Raw genomic sequence first — 23,037 nt, forward strand, 5'->3', positions numbered from 1 at the left:
CTAGAAATTTGTTGCTCTTCCTTTCATCCTCATACATTTCTCTCACCATATCCATCATGATGAACATGTATTGCTTGAAGTCTTCATCAAAGGATCTTGTGAAGGAGGAGGATTTTGAGAACTCACTTGTAGAAGTTGTCATTATAACAATGAACAAAAATAACTTCAAAAAAATTCACAAAGAGCTTATTCAAGCAGCTTTTTACACACAAACCTCTTGTGCTTCAAGGATTGCCTTGAGGTCCTTGGGGTAAGGAGAATGCCTTCAGCCCTTCTTTCTTCTTGTCCTCTCCTAGACTTAGCTATCAGTAGCTTTCCCTTCACCTTTGCAAACTCAAACAATAGTCAGTTTACAACAATCAAACAGCCAAATCCCTTGTATTGTTTAAACACCTTTCAAGTCAAACAAGCAATCTATTTCTCTGTCAATCAAGCAACTATGCTTTGTCAATTAAGCAGCTAGCTCTGATACCACCTGATCTGAAATGGGGGTTTGACATCTTGTCATACTTACAAGAACCTCCCACTCCAAAGCTTAACAAATAATGATCTAGCTTAGGTTGACAAATGCAAAATTAAGTACTTGAAATAGGTGTATGTCTTTGTTTTAACTGTTTAAGTGCTTATTTGTTCATGCTGATATTAAACACATATAACAGTAAATGCAACAAATAGACAATCACATATAACAATAATATAATCTAGGAGTTCACCTTGATATCATGGGCTACGTCTCCTTGAGCTCTTGTCAACTTGACTTGGCTCTTTGGGATTATGGTAAAACTTCTTTTACAAGTTCTATAATCAACTGAAAAGGTTTCTGAACTGAACCAATGGGTTTAGAATACCGTCTTATCCCTCATTGTCCTTACTCTGTAGACAGACCTGAGCTTCCTTGTAATTTATTCCTTCAATTAGTACACTGAGTTGACTTGAGCTTCTGGATGGCACTAACTCCCTCAGAATTCTTCAACTGTCTCTGGAACTCCTTCTTCTGTCTTCAACACACATCAGACACCAACAACAGACTTGATCATTTGATCATTTGCTGCCTAAAACTTCCTTCATGGCTTCTTGGCCCTTATAAGTCTTCAGATGCTTATGAAAATCCCTGCAATGGATTTAGAAGGTCCTTTATAGTCAGAATTGACTGTTGGTTCACTAAAAATGAGCTCTGGTAGCTCCTGCAATTGCCTCCAACCTCTGGTGGCTTCTGAACTCCAGAATCAATCTTCTTGGATGGAATTATCCATGAAGATGACTTCTTCAGCTTCTATGGACTATTCCATCAGCTTCAGAATTCTCTAATTAGTCTAGCGAGCCTCTTGGCTCACTCTCGGGCTCTGCCTCTGTTTCTCTGGAAAACTCTCCTTTGGAATCTGCGTTTAAAACTACTTTGTTAGTTCTTTTATATGATGTCTCCACCAAAATTAGCAACTTCACCTGACTTCCACTAAACTTATCACTTCCACTAAACTTTAGCCAGTTTGCTAGGCTGACTGTTGGAGGTAGCCATTTAGCATTACCGCAACTGTTGGGCGCACATATGTACGATATAACCACGAAAGTTAGTGACATTCAGACATAGGTCTTTTGTGAGCAGGTTAATCCTAAACCATCGATCTATCCCGACCATCCAATGACTGTCATGTCATCCACTAGCCAAATTGCTTGGACAATCTCCATCGTAGATGTGACCCTGCTCAATCCAATGGACATCGCTCAATCTCACACAGATTTCCTCCACGAATGATATATGAATGAAGACACGTGAGAAGAGAAATTTTGCTCTGCTACGTGTCGCCTGCTAAATGGAATCACGTGCTTTGCGTTCATTACTGCTTCCAGCCTTTCACCTGTGCGATATACCATTTACTACTTGGCCAATACTTCCCATGTGCTTTATTCGGATTTAATAAAAAAGGCACTTTAGCGCTTTAACAAATGTTTCTGTGCTTTAACAAATGTTTCCGCGTTTAACAAAGGTTTTGCGCTTAACGAAGGTTTTTGTGCTTTAGGCCAAATTTAACCTTTTAACCTCTTAATCTTTATTTTTACCTTTGGTTCTTGACTGCAGTTAAAGTCCTGGATCATTTTCTGATCATAAACCCAAAGGAATAATAAACCCTAGGGATTAGTACTAAAACCCCAAGGGATTATGAACCCAAGTGAATAATATTATACCAAAGGGACTAATACTATCAACCCAAGGTATAAAAACCCTAAGATAAATATTAAAAATACTAAAATAAATATGGTTTGGTGTGGTTGATTTTCATATTGAGGCAATCCTTTTCACAATGCAACATTGGACCATGGTTGACCATGGTTGAACATGGATGATTATGGTTGACCATTGTTGAATAATATTAAACCCTAGGAATATGAACCCTTAGATCAATAAACCCAAGGGACTGATATTATAAACCCAAGGAAATAATAAACCTAAGGGATAAAAGTTATAAAGCCAAGGTATATAAACCCTAACATGAATATTATAAACCCTAAAATAAACATGGTTGACCATGTTTGACCATGATTGATTTCCATATATAGACAATCTTTGTCAGAACGTGACATTGGACCATTGTTGACCATGGTTGATTTCCATATCCATATGGTTTGACCATGGTTGAACTTGGTTGACTATGATTAACCATGGTTGACCATGATTAATATTATAAAGCCAATGGATTGACATTATAAACCTAAGGGATTAATACTAAAACCCCAAGGGATTATGGATCCAAGGGAATAATGTTAAAACCAAGGGACTAATATTATAAACCCAACGTATATAAACCCTAAGATAAATATTATAAACAATAAAATAAACATGGTTGACCATGGTTGATTTTCATATTGAGACAATCCTTATCACAATGCCATGTTAGACCATGGTTGATTTTCATATCGAGACAATCTTTGTCACAATGCGACGTTGGACCATGGTTTTTGACCATGGTTAATTTTCCTATCGATACAATCTTTGTCACAATGTGTCGTTTGACCATGTTTGACCATGTTTGATTCTATAAAACATGGTTGACCATGAGTGTTCATGATTTTCCATGATTTTTATATAGAGACAATTTTTGTCTTAATGCGACATCTGACCATGATTGACCATGGTTGACCATGGTTGGTTATATTTGACCATGCTTAATATTATAAACCCAAGGGATTAATATTAAAACCCCAAGGGATTATCAACCCAATGGAATAATATTAAACATAACAAACTAATATTATAAACCCAAGGTATAAAAACTCTAGATAAATATTAAAAATACTAAAATAAACATGGTTGAGCACGGTTTATTTTCATATTGAGACAATTCTTGTCACAATGTGATGTTGGACCATGGTTCCATTGTTGAATAATATTAAACCCTAGGAATATGAACCCTTAGATCAATAAACCCAAGGGATTGATATTATAAACCCGAGGGAATAATAAACCTAAGGGATAAAAATTATAAACCGAAGGTATATAAACCATAGCATGACTATTATAAACCCTAAAATAAACATGGGTTACCATGGTTAATTTCCATATTAGATTAATCTATTGTGATATTGATATAGTCATAAATAATTGGACTAATATTTAACCTTTAATATTGGGGTTTTATAAAACCAAGGGATTAGTAATATTATAAATACAAGAGATCATTAAACCCAAGGCATTATTAATATTACAAACCCAAGGTATTAATATTATAAAAACAAATTATTAATAAACCCAAGGAATTAATAAACCCAACAAATTAATATTAAAAACACAAACGATTAATAAACCTTAGGAATTAACATTTTAAACTCAAGGGATTAATAAACCCAACGAATTAAATAATAAACCAAAGGAATTATTGACATTATAGACTTAAAGAACGAAAAAACTCAAGCATGTAATGTTATAAACCCAAGCAATCAAAAAACGCAAGGGATCAATATTAAAAACAAAAGGGATTGATAAAGCTTAGAAATTAATATTTTAAACCCAAAGGATTGATAAACCCAGATGACTATGAATATTATAAACCCAAGGGATCAATAAACCCTAGGCATTTTTAATATTATAAACCCAACATGTTAATAAACCAAAGGGATAAACATTGTAAACCTAAGGGATTAATATTAAACCTTAGAACTATTATTTAACCCTTAATATTGAGGATTAATGAACCCAAGGGATTAAATGATAAACCCAAGGAATTATTAATATTATAAACTTAAAGAAAAAAATAAACGCAAGCGTTTAATATTATAAACCAAAGGAAATAGTAAACCCAAGTGATTAATATTATAAATACAAAGGATTAATAAATCCAAGCGATTAATAAACCCGATGAATCAATAAACCCAAAAAACTAATATAAAAGCCCCAAGAGATTAATAAACCACGAGAATTAATATTTTAAACTCAAGGGATTAATAAACCCAAGGAATTTTTAATATTATAAACCCAAGGAACTAATAAACTCAGTGATTTAATATTATAAACCCAAGGAATTAGTGAACCCAAGGGATAAATAATAAAAACCTAAATGATCAATATTAAAAACACAAGAGATTAATAAATCCTGTGAATTAATATTCTAAACATAAAGGATTGATAAACTCGCATGATTATTAATATTATAAACCCAAGCGATCAATAAACCTTAGAGATTATTAGTATTATAAACCCAATGAATAAATAAACTAAAGGGATAAACATTATAAACCTAACAGATTAATATTAAACCCTAGAACTAATATTTAGCCCTTAATATTAGAGTCTAATATACCCAACCAATTATTAATATTAAAAATCTAAGGGATTAATATTACCAACCCAAATAATTAAAAAACAAAGGATTAATATTAAACCATAGGACTAATATTTAACCCTTAATATTGGGGTTTAATATTTAACCATTAATATGGAGGTTCTATAAAACCAAGGGGTTCTTAATATTATAAATACAAGAGATCAATAAACCCAAGGAATTATTAATATTATAAACCCAAGGCATTAGTATTATTAAAACAAATGATTAATAAACCCAAGGAATCAACAAACCCAACAAACTAATATTAAAAATCCAAACGATTAATAAACCTTATGAATTAATATTTTAAACTCAAGGGATTAATAAACCCAAGTGATTAAATGATAAAGCGCAAGGGATTAATATTAAAAACAAAAGGGATTAATAAAGCCTAGGAATTAATATTTTAAACTTAAAAGATTCATAAACCCACATGACTATAAATATTATAAACCAAAGGGATCAATAAACCCTAGGGATTGGTAATATTATAAACTCAACAGGTTAATAATTCGAAGGGATAGACATTATAACTTAATGGATTAATATTAAACCTTAGGACTAATATTTAACCCTTAAGATTAGGGTTTAATAATTCCTAAGGGTTAATATTACCAACTCAAAGAATTAGAAAACTCAAGTGATTAATGTTATAAACTCAACATATTAATATTATAAATACAAAGGATTAAACAACCCAAGTGATTAATAAACCCAAGGAATCAATAAACCCAAGAAACTAATATGAAAAACCCTAGAGATTAAAAAACCCTAAGAAATAATATTTTAAACTCAAGGGATTGATAAACCTAATGGATTATTAATATGATAAAGCCAAGTAACTAATAAACCCAAGGGTTTAATATTATAAACGCAAGGGATAAATGTTAAAAACACAAGACATTAATAAAGCCTAGGAATTAATATTATAAACACAAAGGATTGATAAACTCACATGATTATTAATATTATAAACCCAAGCGATCAATAAACCTTAGGGATTGTTAATATTATAAACCCAACGAATTAATAAACTAAAGGGATAAACATTATAAATCTAACAAATTAATATTAAACCCTAGGACTAATATTTAACCCTTAATATTAGGGTCTAATAAACCCAACCAATTATTAATATTAAAAACTCAAGGGATTAATATTACCAACCCAAAGAATTAGAAAACAAGGGATTAATATTAAACCCTAGGACAAATATTTAACCCTTAATATTGGGGTTTAATAAACCCAAGGGATTATTATTATTATAAATTCAAGGGATTATTAATATTATAAATACAAGGGATGAATAAACCCAATGCATGATAAATACTATAAACCTAAGGCATTAATATTATAAAAACAAATGATTAATAAACCCAAGCAATCAATAAACCCAACAAACTAATATTAAAAACCCAAACGATTAATAAACCCTAGCAAATAATATTTTAAAGTCAAGGGGTTAATAAACCCAAGGGATAAAATGATAAAGCAAAGGAATTATTAATATTATAAACTTAAGGAACAAATAAACCCAAGCGTTTAACATTATAAAACCAAGGAATTATTAAAACCCAAGAGAAAATATTATAAACCTAAGGGATCAAACAATGCAAGGGATCAATATTAAAAACAGAAGGGATTAATAAAGGCTAGGAATTCATATTTTAAACCCAACAGATTGATATTTTAAGCCCAATTGATTAATACTATAAACCCAAGTTGTTTAAACCCCAAGATAAATATTATAAATTGAAAAATAAACATCAATGGCCATGCTTAACCATCGTTGATTTTAGTCAATCCTTATTACACTACGACATTGGACCATGGTTGACCATGATTTGCCATGGTTAATTATGGATTTCATCTGAAGACAATCTGCGTTATAACACAACGTTCGACAAGGCTCATGATGATTGGTTTTGAAAATGGGAGGATCTAGGTGATATTAAATAATTTAAACCCCCTAAGCCCTAAATCTGTGGCATCAATATTATAAACATAAATAATACAATAATACAAAACAATAATAATAAGCATAAACCACAAGCAGTATAATAACCACATTGTAAAACATTAATACATCGATACAGAAATTTAATATGAATACATTAAAATAATACACATAAACCATTAAAACATGATAAATCATCAACACATTTATATCACTACATTATAAACAATTAATAAATTTTAAAGCGTAAATACATTAATATCAATACATGAATATATTAGTAATACATATATCAAGAATATTGATATAAATAACAAAAACATGATGACCCAACAATAATATTATAAACCTCAATAATATTTTCATTTATGAAAGACATGAACAAAGCAAAGGGACCCATAAAAAAAATCAAAACAATTACAAATGCAAGAGAAAAAAATGAAATAGTAACACCCCCATTGGAGCAAAGGAACATAAATGCAAAACATTGAACAATATGTATTTTGAGAGAACATAAAGTCAAAACAAGAAATGAAAAAACACATCTAAATTGCACACGATATGACATTTTAAGACCATCGATATACAATTTTCTACATAACAACAAGGAGGAAAAAATCAATTTCACCAACATTGCAACAAGAGAAAGAACATTGAACTTAGCATATATTTTTTGTTTTGTTTACATCAAATAATTCGCCTATAAAATTGAATTTGAAACACTCCATGAAAATTCATCTATGGAATAACCTCTTTCAAAACACAACAAGATCGATGACAAAAGCTACACCAATTCAAATCAACTGGATAATGATCACGATACTTAACGCTTTCCAACCAATCCATTCTTATTCTCCTCCCAGACTCCCTCTGGTGTACATGTAATAAGCATTTTACATTTTTTTCCGTTTCATCTAGCACACAAATACACTCGTCAATAAAAGCAGGATGGAACCCATGTTTTTTTATCAAACTTGTTCTGAAAATACGAAATAAAACTTATTGCTCCAACAATATTGCGCATTGTTTTGGCATAATAGATGACATCATTATTGTCCATATCTACATTTAAAAAAAAAACAACAAAAGAAAAATTAATACACACAAACACCAACAAATAAGCATACACACACACACACACAGATACATAAAACATAGCACCCCATTTTTATTTATGTTAAAAATCTTAATCTTATAAACCTTGTGCTACAAAATAATATAATGTTACATGAACCGAATGATATAAAAAATTCTACAAATATAAACCTCATTAGAAAAACATATTGTACACAGGAAATGAGTGATACGACTGTTATTACAATAGTCAACAAAAATTTCCAATTTTGTAAAATTAATGTTTAAAACCCAACATTATTATGTTAGTAAGACTATATTTATATGTAAATTAATGTTAATGTTTATATTAATATTTTTGTTTAATACTAATATCAATGTTTTTCTTCGATATAAATATTAACATTAAACTCATTTTTATTATTATTAAAAAACATAATCTTATAAACCTCATGTTATCAAATAACCTAATGTTACGTGAACCAAGTGACATAAAACTCTCTAAAAATATAAAGCTCATTCCATTGAAGATAAACAAACCTAAAGTTATTAAATATAATATTCAATCAAAACACTTACACCGATGTCTAATGCTAATGTTCATATTAATGTATAGACACATCATTTGTTTAATATTAATATTAAACATCATTAATATTAATATTAATATTCATTAATAGACATATTAATAGACATACTTGTTACCAATATTAATATTGATAATTTTCGGTATGGTGGCCAAATAGTTCATTAATATTTGATATCATTGGTAATATTAATATTAATATCATATAACTGGTTGTTTATGTGTGAATGGTTTGTTGTAAACAAAAGAACAATAGCCACTTAAAAAAATAAAAAAATTGGAAAATATGAAAAATGATGTTAACAATTTTCTCAAAATATCTGAGTTTATCCATAGATCAGATTGCTGAGGCCAATCATTGAACCATAGTTGTCTTTGCCCCCAAGCCTGGGTAAACCTCCTCGCTACCTCACACACAGAATTTGTTGGTCCCCAGTTCATAATTGATAGGATATTTCCATCATTTAATCGTTTAGTCGGTTGGGCACCCCCGCATGACCCAGATCACCAAATTCTTGTACGACACAACTACTCAAATTGAGGCTGGCATAGTCGGTGGGCTTATTTCTAGTTAGGCCAAGCGACTGGATGTATCGAGCTAATCTGTGGATGAATCAGACAGACATTACCAAGTTATTTCGTTTCAAGAAGAGAATGAATGGAAAGGAGGGAAAGAGCTGATATATATAAATAGCGGGAGAAATGCAAGAAGGCGCAGCTCCTTCGGGTGAAGAATGGAACCCTCTTATATAACCATAGTGCCCTTACTTATCTATTTATAAGATTTTGTAGGGCATATGTATCTGCCCTGATCTCTCTCTAATTAAGGCTCTCGAACTTCTTTCTAATAAGGATGGACCAAATGAATCAATAGTATGGCTATCAGATCAACAAGGTGGGGTGGATTTACTTTGGTGGTTAGTGCTTGCTACAGTATGGTCAACCAATTCCCAAAACCCATACCTAGCTATCGGAACTATTGGGTGAGCCCTGCCTATTATTCATTAGCAACTACCACCTATGGTAAGGAAGGGTTGGGTGAGGGATATGTCATCTATACCAATATACCTGGTCAACCGGTGCTATTACAATCTACCCACTTCTCTTTCCCACCTAGCTACTTCAAGTTCTAGCGTAACAACATTTCTAGCCCAACTTGAAAGATAATGAACACTCATATTCTTCCTTCTTTAGTCCAGAATGAAAGTGATTCATTCGAGTGACATGTGATTGACCCAAGTCATCCTCAATATTTGATCTGTGAGTAACACTTACATGTGGGTTACGAGCAATGCGACATAGAGAACCTTTGGTACATGCGGTGTATGGTCGCTATTAGGATGCGAAATTTGCAAGGAACTACTAGATGAGGGTTGAGTTTCATCACGCTTCACTAGATTTTGCTCGGTGTAACTATATGTCTGGTTACATGTTTGAAGGTGTACATCTAACGAGTTCATGCAGATATTATGATAGGATGGATCTCCTAGTTGGGAAGGATTAAAAGGATGGCAATATTTTGAATGGTGGGAGGAAATAACGGTCTCTTGTTGGTTAACTACTACCCTAGTTTGAGGACAGGGGTTTTGTATCACTGCAGGCTAGGGAATCTTTTGAGGATGGAAATTTATCTTGAAGTTTAGAAATGTTGGTGAATCTTGTAGTCTATCATATGCAATCTATAAAATGTTTAACAATATTTTGTAAAAATATTCAAATTTCTAATAATTTTATATAGTATTTATATAAAATTTTGCCAATTTTTAAGGTGAAATAATTCTATACTATAGAACTTGGGTGAATTATTTTTATAAAAAATGGAAATTAGTGAACCTTGTTTTTGGAAAAAGCATGGAAAACTAGCCCACCTGCGAATATTAGCCCCTGAAATTTTCCTTGATGCAGGCTGTAAAGCATTAGGGTGTTGTTGTTGACGGTTACGATTTCCTTGTGGGGGATTAGTACCAAAGCTACTTGCTAGTTTCTTAAACCTCTAAAATTCACTTATTTTAGGGTAGTAATGAATGTCATGGCCACATTCATAGCAAAGTACGTAAGGGAAGTTGGTCCTGAGCTGATTGTTCTTTCCTTGCTTGGGTTGATTGATAGGGCCAAAAATATGGTTTTGGTTTGTGATATTATGGTTGCCTCCATTGTTATTGGTTGGATTGGGTACATTCCCCCTAGCCCTTAAGGATGGTTTTGGATTTTCTTCTTCCCTTTATTCTTCCCCTTGTTTTGTGGATTCTAGGGATTTGTCGTGTTTAGCTGTTCAAATGCTTGTGTTTGTTAGGCTGACAAAGGTTGGACAAAGTTGACACTTACTTGAGGCAAGGAGGGTTAGAGGGCTGAGAGCCTAGGTGGAGGCCTAGGGAAAGGGTAATAAGGATTCTAGGGAAAGGGTAATAAGGATTCTCATGTGGAGTTGCACCATAATAACCGCTTAACCCATATGATGAAGATGTGATGCCATTGCAATTTTGACTTGTGAATGAAGGGTTGTGTACATGTTGTGAGTTATGGGTTCCAGAGTTGGATGTACTGGCACCACTATATGAGGGTCATGACCTGCCATAATGATTATTGGGGATGGGGTGAGGAATATTGTTTTTCCTGTATGTGGGTTGACCATCTGAAGTTTGGCTCAATGATAGGAAGAGCTAGAGAGATAAGCCAACGAAAAGAAAAGTTGTAATGAAGCAAAGCGAGGTTCGTTAGCTTTATAAGTGTAGTGGAAAGAGAAGGGCCTCGTTTCTATCCTTATTCTCTCTCTAGTTACCGCATTACTTACCATCGTAGATTCAGAGTAATATAAGGATAAAGACAACACAACACCATATAAACGACAATACATGGAGCATTATAAACAATAGGACCACTCAAACAATGTATTGTTCTCGTAACGATGAAGGAAACAATTTTCCCTTTTAGCAGTGCTATGGAAAAGAATTTAGCGGGTAGGTAGATGAACGTACTTACAGTAGTTGTTGACTTGGGAAAATTTTTCATAGCTTACAAATTCATTCAATCATCCAAGGGATTGCTTACCCCAAACGTAGACCAAGACAAAATCTCTGGGATTTCCTACAGGCGTCTTGCACAAATCTCATCCATTCTGAAAGATGGTTGATTTTGCTTTGTGCCTATGCATAGGGTTTGATCTGGTCAAGCATGTCTCCTTTTGCTTTGGGGCACGAGAGCAGTTTTACCGAGATTTGAGGAAATAATTGGCAGAGAAGACAGGTTCCAGGGCAGCATACGACAAATCTATGTGGGGAAAAACTCGAAATACTACTTACCTTGACAAGAAAGAAATGTAGCCTTGTAGGGCACAAAGCGTTAACATTATTATTTTCTATCCGTTTCTCCTCTCATTAGGGAGTCGGTTGTTCTTAGAATGCACAAAATGACTAATGGATACTAGTCTGCTATAGTTAAATGCTAAACACTTGATGCATTATTGGCTATTATAGAATAAGAAGCTCTTATTAGATACCATGCTATTATGGGTAAATAGGCTATAGCTACAAAGTAACTAATTCTTATGGTAGAGTAGCCTAGATAGTCTCAGTGGCGCTAACATATCTTTGGTTGGGGTATTAAGGTATAACAAAACTAGCTTAAATGATAAGAGGTTGGATCAATATATTTACAAGCTAAATTGGCATGCAAGGATATAGAGTCATTTGGGGTTCAAATATAATAACTTTAGATTATATAACCAAAATGTAACTAAGTGTATAAATATTGCCTCATGGGCATAGTATTCAATGGAGATTGTTGAGGAACCTATTGAAGGATCATAATATGATGGGGAGCCATTTCTTAATGAGAGACTAATTAAGTGCCTATATTTCATTGAGCATGAGTAACTAGTGTGAGTGGAAAAATGATAATGGAGATTCTGTGAATCGTAAGTGTTGCACTCATCGTAGCACCATCATAGATCCATATTAAGTACCGCTCTAACAGAAAGGGAAAAAATTCTTCACATGCAAACTTTTTTACAGTGCAAAGTACAATGTGTGATTTTTCATTGTTTAAATTCTATTTTTTAATGCTACATAGAGTATATATAGAACCAAATAAAATTTTAACGCTAAAAACTTATTTCCTTTTCTATATAAATATATATGAAGTTGATATCAACATAAATTAGTTAACATAGATCTTCAAATAGTTTATTTAAATCTTTGGTTGAATTTTTTTGAAAATTATAATATTTAAATTCACACATTTTTATTACTTCTAATTACTTTAAAGTATATTCATTTTTTTACTTCTAATTACTTTAAAGTATATTCTTTTTTTTTTATTATAGCTGATATTATTTTTCTATGAGTGATTGGAGACTTCCACAGTTATTCGTATTGTTATATATTTTCAGAAGGGCACTGTGCAATATATGTGATCTGTCCAACTTTTTGGATGGGAACCCCATCCATCATCTTGGATGGGAATTCCATTCATCATCAAGGACCAAAAAGGCTCTCTTTGGTCCCTGATGATGAATGGAATTCTAGTCCGAAACATTGGATAGATCACATATATTACACAGTGCCCTTCGGGAAATTTATAACAACTATTTTTCTATTTAAAACATCATTTTTATTTTTTATTTTTATTTTAAAACGACACTGACATACGGATGAACAAACTTATGGATCCCCTCATACTAGGCTGTAGGCTGAGCCTTTCAACTCAATAAAGGGACACGAACTGACAGAAAAACTTACAGATCCCCTAATACTGCGATGTAAAATGCGCCTCTCCACTCAATAAATATAGAGTAAAAGATTATAATTTGGGTGTGGTTGGTAATCTATATATATATATATATATATATATATATATATATATATATAGTGCGTTATAGCGTGCTAAAGGAATTGTAATCGAAATGATTACAATTTGAACATGCCACTGCAACAAGCTTTGTTATACAAATAAATCGACTTTAAATCTAATTTATGTTGTGATTAGCTCCAAACTAATCCATTTAAAACAAACTAAATTAAGTGGATTTTCCATAGACATCATAAAATGTTATGAGATTACACTTGATAGCATTGGAATCTAAATACCAAATTTTGAAAGTAGATACATCGAAACCTTGCTATGTTATCAATACAATTGAAATGAAACCCAAATAGTCATATACATTAATAGATAACTTTAAGAGGCCTTATTACCAAAGTCCTGAATATGTGTTTAAGGAGTCTACTTATAATAACCACTTTTCGGAAACATATTTTGTGTTGCCAATGCCAGAGTTTGCTTCATAGCCATTACGATTACAGGAATCGGTAACATAGCCACCACCATAACCTGAACAATAGGCGCCATTACTTTTTGAATGTCCACCGTAGCCCGAATCGTATTGATCACCACCTTGCTCGTAGCCTGTATAACGGCCATGCCAATCGGAGCCAACTCCTAAACCATAAGCTTCACTGTGATATCTAGAGTGCTCCTTATATCTGACACCTATGTCATTCCCAACCCCCAAATTTTCTGAATAATACTCACTAGCTCTAGCTGACCCGGGACGATACCCACTCCCGGCTTCTCCATAGCAGGCTTTACTCCCAGAAACCAACACGAGAAGTTAAAATAAGATAATTACTCCTGCATGAGTAGTTGGCTAAACATAGAGAGTCAGTTAATGGAGTGATTGAGTGGTTGAGTGTTTGAGTGTTGAATCAAGTCGAGTTAAGTGATAGACGACTTTGAGTGTGTGGTTGCACATCACGATTTTTTAGGCAAGTAGCTAGTTGGAAAAGGATAAATACCCTTCACCAGGTTCATTGTAAGAATAATGTTTTGTGTGATCAATAAAAGAGAAACAACTCGTGTCTTATGTGTAAATTCATGTTTTGTCTTCTATGTCTCTCCAACAAGTGGTATCAGCGCAAGGTTAAGCCAAAGCTTTGAAACATCCTGAGTATCAGAGTAGTGGAGCCGCAGTTTATAGAGAAAGTTAATTGTTTATTATTAGAGTTAGAGGAGCCATGTTGTGTGAGCATATCTCGCAGGAGATATTCGTGCGTGTGTGAAGTCGCAGCCTCAGCCTGCATAGCCACGCTGTGTGAGCATCAATCACAACCAATAGTCGCAATTTTTTCGGCAGCTGCAGCTGTCGTTAACAACCATCCTCGAGTACGAGGTAGTGAGTCCCCATTGCTAATTAAAGAGAGTCGCACCTGTTGTAGCCGGTACAAGAAGGAACGAGAGAAAAGTTGCATCAAAACAAAAATTAAGAGCACACAGAAAGTCTTTTTTAAAGACCAAGCCAACCTTGGTGGAATGCAATTCGAAGGAGTCAAAACTATTGCCAGTCACGTGGGGCAAGTGGGGCAAGTATAAGTAAAAATTTTCTTTTGGTATTCAAAAGTCTATAAAAACCATAAATAAAAGGTTATATGTTACGTGGAGTTTAAGTGGGCCTTTTAATTTTATGGTGAGAAAGGTTTTTTTTATTAAAGTTTTCAAAAAGGTTTTTTTTGAAAAAGTTTTTTCTAAAGTTTATATATATATATATATATATATATATATATATATATATAAAAAAACTTAAGAGAAATTTTTTCTTGAAAATAAATTTTTGGAGAAAGATGGCTTTCTCAAATTCCCAGCCCTAGTTCCCACCGTTTATAGGGAAATATTATGATTTGTGGTCCATTAAGATGGTGACCACATTGTAGGATCATGATGTTTTGGATTATGTCAAGTTTGGCTTTTCACAACCTAATGATGAAGCAACAGAACGAGCTCTCAACAATAAAGAGAGGGAATAATGGAAGAAAAACAAGAAGAATAATGCACAAGCGTTGCAACTTTTTTAGCAGGGAGTGGATCGAGCAGTGTTCCAGAAGATTATGATCACGTCTTCAGAAAAAGTAGCATGGGATACTTTGGCGAAAAACTATACATGTATGGCAAAAGTCAGTATTGTTAAGTTGCAGAATACTATGAGAGATTTTGAAAGTCTGCAGATGAAGGAGACATAGGACATCGATTCCATGAATCGGGTCATAATTGTCATAAATCAGTTAAATATTTATGGTGAAGATATTAAAGATCAAATAGTGGTTGAGAAGGTCCTCATATCTTTGTCTACCAAATTTGATGTTGTGGTAGCATCTATAGAAGAAGCCAAGGATTTGGCATCATTGACATTTGATGAGTTGACTGGATCACTTCTATCACATGAGGCAAGGATAGACATAAATAAGGATTCCACTTTAGAGTCCGCTTTCAAAAATCAGGTTTCTATTTCAAGAGACAGAGGTTGAGGCAGAAGTAGATCGAGAGGTAGAGGACAAAGCGGAAGATATGGTGGTCAAAGAGATGACCCATTAGGGGATTTTTGAGGTCTAAAATGGGCCTCCTAAGAAAAATGTACAACCAAAATAAACTTTATAAGAACCAATAGGATTAAAGATGATGATGTCAATCATGGGGCATGAGTCGCCATTTTTGGAATAAAAAAGTAAAAAGGTTAAAAAATAATAAAATAATAAAACTACTTTTTAATCTCGTATTTTCAACTTATCTCCCTAAGGTTTTACTCAAATTTCAAGCAGGAGCATTTGTTGGACGCAAAATTTAATTCCTCATCCAAAGAGTACCCATAATTTCATTACTCATCCAAGGAGTACCTATGTCGCATACTTTCGATGGACCTTGCTACACAAAAAAATTAGAATACATGAAAAACGTGATTGCAATCATGTTTTTCATGTATTTCTCATTTGCGTGTAGCAGGGTCGATCAAAAGTATGCAACATGGGTACTCCTTGAATGAGTAATGAAATTATGCATCCAACAAGTGTTTCCGCTCAAAATTTGAGTAAATCCGTAGGGAGATAAGTTGAAAATACGAGTTGAAAAAATAGTTTTTTCTTTTTTCCCTCTAAAATTTGATGATGTCACCTAATCTTATTTTATTATTTCCACTATTATTTTATAATTTCCTTAGGAGGCCCATTTTAGACCTCAAAACTTCCCTAATGGAGAAGAGCATGAACATGAAAATTAAAACAACTATAAAAGCTTCAACAATAATCAAAGAGTTGACAAATCAAAGGTGAGATGTTATTATTGCAATAAATTTAGTCACTATGCTTGTGATTGCATGAAGAAGATAGCTGATCAAGGGAACCAAAGATCTAATGTCACAACATAGAGTACTAACTCCATGTTCCTAGCTTCCCACACTATGCATGAACCTTCTGCTAGTGTGTGGATATTAGACAGTGGTTGCAATAACACATGACATACATCAATAATTTAGTTGCAAATTTCGATAAATCTATGAAAACAGAGGTAAAGTTGGGCACTGACAAGACTGTGGAAGTAGATGACAAAGCAGTGGTCAAAATTTTGACCAAGCAGGGGGAGACGAAGACAATATCGGAGGTATATTATGTTCCTAGTCTCAAATATAATTTGTTAAGTGTTGGTCAATTGACACAGAAAGGATACAAAGTTATCTTTCAAGGTCAAGAATAATTTATATATGACAAGCCCCCAAGCAAGTAGCTTATAGAAAAGGTGCAGATGATGAGAAACATACTCTTTCTTCTAATTAGGAATTAGAATGGTCAAGTGAGTTATTTTATAGTTGCATGTTCTGATGATTATTGGTTATGACACTTTCGATTTGGACACTTGCACTTTTTTGGTTTAAGATTGTTGTAGCAGAAACATACGGTCAGAGGATTACCTCCCATCAAAGAACCTACAAGTACTTGTGAGTGTTGCATCTTGGGAAAGTAACACCGTGAAAGTTTTCCAAAGGGAGTTCCATACAGAGCAAAGCAACCTCTTGAGCTAGTGCATACAGACTTGTGTGGACCTATGAGGACACAGTCGATTGGTGGAAGTTGTTATTTCTTCACTTTCATTAATGACTACAACAGAAAGACTTGGGTTTACTTCTTGAATCAAAAGTCTAAAAATTTTGCAAAGTTCAAGGAATTCAAACCTTTAGGAGAGAAACAAAGTGATCAACAAATCAAGGTATTGAGGTCAGACCATGGTGGAGAATATGATTCAAACGCATTCCATGATTATTGCGAATAACATGGAATTAGAAGAAAATTTACAACCAGCCACACACCACAACAGAATGGTGTAGCATAGAGAAAGAACAAGACAATTATGAACATGGTAAGAAGCATGTTGAAAGGAAGAAACTTGTCTAATGAGTATTGGCGAAAGCAGTTGCATGATTTATGTGATCAATAGATCTCCTACAAAGAGTGTGATGAACAAAGTACAATAAAAATCATGGTCATGTATGTTTTGTGGTGTATCTCATCTCAGAGTATTTGGATGTGTAGTTTGAAGTTTATGCACATATGCCTAAGAAGCAAAGAGGCAAGTTGGATGATAAAAGTGAAAAATGCATATTCACTGGTTATAGTGAGTAATCAAAAGCTTACAAATTGTATAACCCTGTCACATAGAAGACCATAATTAGTAGAGATATTGTGTTCAAAGAACAAGAGTCATGAAATGGAACTGTAGACAAAAATGTGGATGCATAAGTGCCACCGATGGAAGAAGATGATGTAGCAGAAAATGAGCAACAAGAATCACACGTGAAGACACCAAACAGAGAGACACCATCAAGGACTCCAATATTTTCTAAGGAGCATGGATCTGCTTGAAGATCAACAGATCGAGATTCTCCCAGCCATCAATTAGGTGACGAATCAAGCAATGGTAAAAGAAATATGAGAAGTCTGAAATATATTTATGATGATTTGGATGTTAGTTCAAATTTTGCATTGTTGTCATTCCAACCTTCTTCGTTTGAAGAAATTGAAGCTATTGAAAAGAATTATACATGGGATTTGGTTGATTTACCAAAGGACAAAAATTCCATTGGTGTAAAGTGGGTGTACAAGACAAAGTTGAATGAGAAAGATGAAATTAACAGATTTAAAGCTAGACTTGTAGCAAAAGGATTCTCGCAACAACCGGGAATATATTTTGGATAAATGTTTGCTCCGGTAGCCAGATTCGATACTGTAAGAGAAGTTCAAGCCACAATAGCTCAAAACAAGTGGAAAATATATCAGATGGATCTGAAATCAGCCTTCTTGAATGAAATTCTAGAAGAATAAATTTATGTGTAGCAGCCTCTAGGATATGAAGTTGAGAGTAATGAAGAGAAAAATTATAGGTTGAAGAAAACGCTCTACGGATTGAAGAAGTGCCAAGAGCTTGGTATAGCAAAATCAACATCTACATGATTAGGAATGGATTTTGTAGAAGCAACATTGAGAATACCTTATACACAAAGGGAAATGAGCATGGACAATTTTTGATTGTTTGGTTATATGTTGATGACATGATTTTTATAGGTGCTTTTGAGATAGATGAATTTAAAGCAGCATGATGAAATAATTTGAGATGACAGATCTTGGCCTTATGAAATATTTTCTTGGTATAGAAGTTGAGAAATCTGAAAAAAGAAATTTTTATTTCTCAAATAAAGATGCCAAAGATTTGTTGAAAAGATTCAGGGTGGAAAATTGCAAACTTTTCCCTACACCAGTTGCAACAGGTACAAAGTTAAGCAAGGATGATGAAGGATCAGATGTCAATCCAACCCTATTCAAAAGATTGGTTGGCAGCCTCATGTATCTCACAGCTACAAGACCGGATATCAGTGCGGGGAAAAGAATCCTGAGATACATAGCTGGAACTAGAGATTGTGACATAATGTATGCAAGCACAAAAAATAAAGATTTGATTGGATACAAAGATAATGATTTTGTAGGCAGTTTGGATGACAGGAACATCACTTTTGGTTATGTGTTCCATCTTGGTTCAAGTGTGATTTCATGGGCATCTAAGAAGAAGAATTGTGACACTTTCGTCAGCAAAAGCAGAATATGTAGCAACAACATCAGTAGCATGTCAATCAATGTGGTTAAGAAGAGTATTTGATGGAGTCAAGTAGAAACAACAAAGATCAACAATAATATATTGTGACATCATCTTAGGATTGCACTATCCAAGAATAGTTTGTTTGATCAGAAGAGCAAACATATTGATACTAGATATCAGTTTATTAAAAAACTTGTGAGCAATGGAGAAGTTCACTTGAAACTTTGTAAATCTAGTGATCAATTGACTCATATATCTACTAAGTCATTAGCAAAAGATGTGTTTGAGTTTCATAGAAGAAACTTGGGTGTTGTAAGCCTAGCTGAGACATAGACCAGCAGGCATGTTTGAGTTGTCATGAGTAATGTTTTAGTTTAGTGGTCGTAATTAAAGGGGAGTGTTAAAATAAGTTGTCATGATTAATGTTTTAGTTTAATGGTCCAGGAATGTTAAAATAAGATAATTACTCATGAATGAGGAGTTGGCTAAACATAGAGAGTCAGTGAATGATTGAGTGTTTGAATTTTGAGTCAAGTTGCATTAATTGATAGATGACTTTGAATGTGTGGTTGTGTGTCAAAATATTTTAGGCAAGTAGCTAGTTGGAAAAGTATAAATACCCTTCACTGGATTTATTGTAAGCATTATGTTTTATGTGATCAATAAAAAACAATTCATATCTTATGTGTGAATTCATGTCTTTTCTTCTCTATCTCTCCCACACGAAAAGCCTCGCTTTTGTCATATACATAACCATCACCGTTTACTTGGCCTCGGTGGAAACCATAGCCATAGCCATTACCGGAACCGGTTCCCAAAGCATTATCTACACGGCTCCTGGTGTAACCTTCTCCGTACCCGACAGTGTTTGATCCCCCAGCGGGGTTGTAGTAAGCGGGCTTTTTGTCAAAGAATCTGCTCTCCCTCGCTTCCATGTTGCACGCAAACAGACTCAATGCAAGCACATGGAGGGACAGAACTTTAGTGCTAGGCTCCATTGTCGATTCTATCTTCGATATTAAGCTCAGTCAGAAGTAAATTAGCTCAGCACACGAGAACACGAGCTACAAAGATGTAAATGATTCATATTTATAGATCGAAATTTCTTCCGTCATTTATTGTTAAAGCCATGAACTGTCCGTTAGGTTAGGTTTTGCATGGCACGCTCCCATGAATTGTCTATTAGTCTTTCCATGGTGCGGTCCCATGAATTGTCTATTAGTCTTTCCATGGAGCGCTCCCATGAATTGTCGGTTAGTCTTTGCAGGGTGCGCTCCCACTTATATAAATTTGACATTCCCCACCAGCTGGAATTGCTCTGCATTTATTTTCTCTTAACGTACACATGGCCTCCAATTTATCTTTTCAACTTCAACCGACACAAGATGTGAATATTGCGATGTTCACGACTGAAAGTGTCCACGTAGAACCGTGGTGTCCCATCCGTTAGGCCCACACGGATGAAGCGTACTTGTGTCTCATCCTTACACTGTATTGAAGCTTGTGGGCATACGCCTACCGAATTATTTTTCAGCCCATTTAAATTTCATGATTTTTTTAATATTTTGACAATCAGTATTGGAAACAATCTGCTGCGCTTAGATTTAGCTTTGTATTGCTGTGATGCATTTAGATTCTAGCTAACTTCGGATCCATCGTGGAATTTTTCGCCATTATCGACCTACGGATTGAAAATGTTTGAATGATTGGCATGATATTTTATATTGTCATATGCGGCATTCCGTCATGCGTTTGTACTTGCATGACGAGCAGCGAAAGTTATAATTTTTTTTTATGCTGAAAAGATTATTTGTCAAATTACTGATTTCAATTAATCTTTTTAAGATTTTACACCAATTAAATTTAAAAATTTAATAGAAATTTTTTCAAAAAAATCACACTTAAAACTATTTGTGAAAGTATATTAAAAATCATCTAAAATCCAATAATAATTGGCTAATTGATCATTTATAAAGTTGTTACATAAACTACTTATTTGAAAGACAAATTGCCTCTACAGTTTTGGACAGAATTCTAGCCCAAATTTCATACAAAATTTTATGGCCAAAATTGATTTGTGTTGTTTAAATTAATTTTTTGACTATATGAATTGAATACTCAAAAACCCTAGTGACATTTATATCAAACTTTCTGATTTGAATAAATACTTACAGAATCCAAAAAAATTAGATAAATCTAGAAAAATTAGATAAAAAAATAAACCAAAAAACACACATAAAAACTGTTCATTAATATATATAAAAAACCATCTAAAATGTAATGTGACAGCTGGCTAATTGAAAATTTATAAACGTTATTAATGGATTTAATCTCCATGCATAAACTGCAGAACTCTAATTATTTGAAACGCAATTGCCTCTACTGGTTCATAACGTCTCTGATATAATAGAAATGCACAACATTATCTTGCTGTTGTGTAATCAGGAGCAGAATCCATTAGAATTTAAAAGGTAAATATGCTGTAGTCAATTTAATTAATTGGGTTCGCAAATATAATTTGATCTGTACAATAGAAATAATTGGTTTGGTAACGTTGAAATTTGTAATTCCAATCTACCAACCGACCGATGAATATGACGAGGGCCGGGCTTTGAATTACAACGATGCATCTATCGTGTACAGTCATCGGGCATCAATGGTCGTCCAAAAGCATTTAACAAGCCACTACTTTTTACTAAAACAGACCACACTTTTCTCAATGGATAATTCATCATTAAGTGATGAATAGTTCTCGTAAATTCGGGAATGGAATTTGCTCACCAAGTGTCCATAAAGATACGTGTTTTGATATTAGAGTTATTAACTACTCTAATGTTTTTGTTGCAATCATTCAATTATAAATTTAATAGTTTGTTGTGATCACTAAATTTGATTTGGTGGGTTGTTTGAATTTCAAATCCAAATTTGATGGGTAGTATGAAACTATATTGGGCTTCAATGCGAATACGGGAGCAGCATAAGTAGGGCACTAACGATTTGGCCTTTTCTTATGATCCTTCGACAGAGTCAGGCGACTCAAATTCAGCCAAATCGGTAAAAATCTTTGATCTTAATTGCGCAGATAATTCGTAAGTAACAAACAACGGATCAACTCAAATTCATGATTTCATTATAACAGAATCAAATTGTCGGCATGGAGAAACGTTTGTATTGAGTTGTGTAAAAATCGGAGGCAGGAAAATGGAAAATCATCCGCTGTTTATCACGCGCGCACCATAAAAGCATGGCACAGTTCATATTTTATCAATCAAGCACAGATTTGTTACTGACGTAGTTGTTGTAACCAAGTTCATATTACAAGAAGTTAATATTATATTTTATCAATTGAGTCTGGACTAAAGTTTATAATGCGTTGGACTAAAGTTTGTAATGCAGTGTAGAATAAGTCTCTCAACTAAATGAAGAGGGAGATAAAGCTATAGATGAGAGGTGAAGAGGGAAGGAGGGAGAGGGAAGGAGAAAAGAAGAAAAGAGAGATAGGGAGAGGGAGGGAGAAAGGGAGAGAGAAATAGATATGGAGAGTGAAAGCATGTGCGTTCCGGGGTGAAATAGAGAGACAATGAATGAGAAATAGAGGGAGATATCGATATAGATTGAGAGGGAAAAGAGGGAATAATATTTATTACACTAGATGCAATGATTTTAGTGTAGATGATGATTTCTAATCCTATTTTATT

The 23,037-nt window shown here is 33.7% G+C and overlaps 1 protein-coding gene across 1 annotated transcript; it reads right to left on the minus strand.

Moving 5' to 3' along the window:
* Nucleotides 1–13,658: 13,658 nt before the first annotated feature.
* On the minus strand, nucleotides 13,659–20,337 carry LOC149182044 (uncharacterized). Its single transcript, XM_089414438.1, has 2 exons — nucleotides 20,057–20,337; nucleotides 13,659–14,028 (listed from the first exon to the last, which is right to left on the minus strand). The coding sequence occupies exons 1-2, from the start codon at nucleotides 20,335–20,337 to the stop codon at nucleotides 13,659–13,661; spliced, it is 651 nt and encodes a 216-aa protein (XP_089270564.1).
* Nucleotides 20,338–23,037: the final 2,700 nt, after the last annotated feature.

Source organism: Pinus tabuliformis, chromosome 3_2 (genome assembly GCF_031772625.1).
Source record: "Pinus tabuliformis cultivar Carrire ecotype Pingquan chromosome 3_2, CPIR1, whole genome shotgun sequence".
NCBI lineage: Eukaryota > Viridiplantae > Streptophyta > Pinopsida > Pinales > Pinaceae > Pinus > Pinus tabuliformis.